This window comes from Octopus bimaculoides, chromosome 28, assembly GCF_001194135.2.
Source record: "Octopus bimaculoides isolate UCB-OBI-ISO-001 chromosome 28, ASM119413v2, whole genome shotgun sequence".
NCBI classification, from domain to species: domain Eukaryota; kingdom Metazoa; phylum Mollusca; class Cephalopoda; order Octopoda; family Octopodidae; genus Octopus; species Octopus bimaculoides.
In genome coordinates this window covers 15,355,233-15,358,338 of record NC_069008.1, presented here as the reverse complement: position 1 = coordinate 15,358,338, position 3,106 = coordinate 15,355,233, and the positions used below count along the sequence as shown (strand labels likewise).

The window sequence follows — 3,106 nt, the reverse complement described above, 5'->3', positions numbered from 1 at the left end:
GTATGAATACGTTTGTGGATAAGTAGGTTACTTTTTTGAGAGAAGGACTTTGTACAAATATCACAGTCGTGTGATCTCCTCTGTTTTATCATGGATTCAGGGGAAATCAATTGTATACTTTTCTCACTCTTTTCCATTACTTTTCGTTTCAAATCTGGTTTATATATTTTTCTTGCTTTTGTTTTTATATATTGCTGTATCTCTGTCCAGTGTTACCTTTGTTTAGCAACACTTAAATAAGTTTATCCAACTTTTTTCAGAACACAGACCCCTCTTCTTGACACTCCAGTTGGTGATGTTCAGAAATTTTGCTTATAATATTATTTCAGAGGAAATGTTTCACAAGAATTCTGCCAAAGATTTATAAAATACAATCTGATACATCTTTTTTGTATAATATTTTCTTTTAGTCTTTAAAACATGGTAGATATTGAGGGTGTTTCTTCTGTTATGTCAATGTTGTCTGATGTTCTGAAATTAGAGAGAAACAACAGTGTAAGATGTTGAGGTTCCTTAAACAATACAAATTCATTTCTAATGAGATCAACTGAGCTGGATGACAACAGCTTCATAAGGAAGTGTTGATCTCTCAAAGTAGATGGGACACATGGAAGTGGGACACCCATGAAGACATGGGAGGAAGGGCTGATAAATTAACTTAGGATGCTGAATATTTCAAGTGATGTGACAAAGACTGAGATGCCCGGCACCTCACTGTACTCAAGAAGACTCATACTCCACAGCGGAAGTATTCACACTCATCCCTCTGGTGGCAAAAAGCACTTGTGACTGCTCCACATAAAAGCAGACATGCAGTGCCATATAAAAGTGCCACCATGTTAAAGCAACTGTGTGGTGCCACGTAAAAGTGCCTGTGAAGTGCCATATAAAGCACCCTGTGCACTGTGAAGTGGTTGGCATTAGGAAGGGCATCCAACTGTAGAAACCATGAGGAATCAAACTGGAGTCTGCTGGAGCTTCCCAGCTCTGCTCAAACCATCCAACATAGACAATGGACGTTAAAAGATGATGATGAACTTACCATTTTAATTTATCAAAATTTACATCACAGAATCTTGTGTGAAGCTGACATATTTGCAATCTAAACTGACACCTTCACATTGTGTAACAGTTTTAAAATAAAACTACAGAATAGTGGACACTAGCATTAGTCTTTCTGCAGAAATATAATTTGTCACTGTTGTTTAGATCCAGGTCAGTTCTGACTGAGCAGATATGTGATTATAGACATTCCATCCATGAACATCCTGTCTATTTCTATAATGTATATCTATGACTATATACTCCAATACAGTCTTTAATATTCATGACTCATAGGAGAAATTTAAGGGAAATGTGCTGTCATTTCGAGTAGGTCATGTGATCACATGGAGAGTTGCAGGTTGATGAACGATAAAAAGCCTACTAAATTAGAAAAAAATTAACTTTGGTTTCCATCCATGTGATTTCAAATTTCGTTGCACAGAGCAGCACCTTGAGCAAGTGTCTTCTTTCACAGCACCAGTGCATCTAAAGCCACATGAGTGGATTTGGTTGAGAGAAACTGAAAGATGATTCTTCTGTGAGTGCGTGTCTGTATGTCTTCAAGTTTTCACAATATGTAACACATGTGAATGCATGTGAACATGAAAATATGTCCACACATAGGCAAATATAACTTTGGTTGGAAACTGATGAGGGTTGATAACAGAAGGCCATCTGGCAGAAAAATTTCTGCCTGACATCAGAAAGAATGGAATTATTCGTTTTCCTTAATAAGAACTTGTTTTGCAGATCACCATAGTTTTGTAACCTGAAGTTTTGTGCTATGCATTTAAAATAATAGGAAAGCCTTTAAAAAAAAAAATTGAAATGCATGAAAATCCATGATTTAGGAGAGTTGGCTCTTCACTTCTTGCCCTTACAACAATGATTACCATTACAATTCTCCTTCCCTTTTCTACTTTTCAAAGTGAAACGTAATTTTCCTTTATTCAAACAATTTCCATTCAACACAAACACAAGAAATTATTGAATCTAATAACAAAACTGGAACCATATTTACCCTGTATTATTTACTTATGAAATATAGTTCCAGTATTGTTTCTAGATTCATTTATTTTTAACTTTGTGTCAAATGGGGATGTAGTTTTTTTTTTTCATTAGCAAAATATGCTTTTTGTAGAAGACAGTAAAAAAATCTGAAAAATCGGTTATAATAATGTAGCTTTCCAGTCTCATTGCTTTGAAGGTATGATGTTGTGGAGAAAAAAAAATCAGAGAAAATAGTTACAGAGGTTCAAAAATCGAAAAAAACTGAGCATTTTTAGCCAATAGTGAGACAGAAATTTTCTGTGTTTAGCAGAGTGGTGTCAACTTTAAGGTTGTGCCCTGTGAAATTTAGAGTCTGACCTGTTCATTGTAGGTTTATAAATAAACAGAAATACCTAATAAAATCAACATGTATCATCTAGATCTAGTCTTTCTAATTCATTCATTGTATTTTTCGCATGTTTTAAAATGTTATATTAATATATTTGTCTGCATGTGTTTATTTTATGCGTATTTCAGTATTATGTCTACCTGCCATGTATTTGTGTACATCATTAATATATAAGTGTGTGTGTGTGTGTGAAAAGGGGCGTCTGTCTGCAAAACTCCAAAGTTGAGTAATGTTTTCATGCTTGGATTTGTAAACTATGATAATAAATACAGAAAAAGCACAGAAAAATTAAAAAACACAGGTGAAAAGAATCTCATGGTGTAAAAAATTGACATCGAACGTGTATTACAGAAGAGTGAAGTGAACCACGAAGTCGCAGACAAGAGTGAGACAAGAGTGAAGTGAACCACAACACAGCATCCTGGTGTCATGGTAACAAGCTGTTAATGCCACGCTGTCTGTTGATTGGCTAAAATTACCCAAATTTCCCAACTTTAATTCCAAATAACATCAGATTCTTTAATTTACGAGATAAACTAATTGGCTGATCATAATCAAAATTCAGAGTTGCATCGATACACCAAAATTGAAAGCGATCTGAGCAAAATTAAGGGGGGGATCATTTTGCGAATGAAAAAGACTAAATCCTCAAATGGAAAAGAA

General features: G+C 34.7%; 1 protein-coding gene across 1 annotated transcript in view; it reads right to left on the bottom strand.

Annotated features, from left to right (window-relative positions):
• Positions 1-2,420, bottom strand: part of LOC128251101 (zinc finger protein 436-like) — a 14,411-nt gene extending 11,991 nt beyond the window's left edge. The window contains exons 1-2 of the mRNA XM_052977476.1: positions 2,413-2,420; positions 1,043-1,114 (exon numbers count right to left, since the gene is read on the bottom strand). Of these exons, the coding sequence (XP_052833436.1) occupies positions 1,043-1,114; positions 2,413-2,420 (80 nt within the window). The remainder of the gene's footprint in view (positions 1-1,042; positions 1,115-2,412) is intronic.
• Positions 2,421-3,106: the final 686 nt, after the last annotated feature.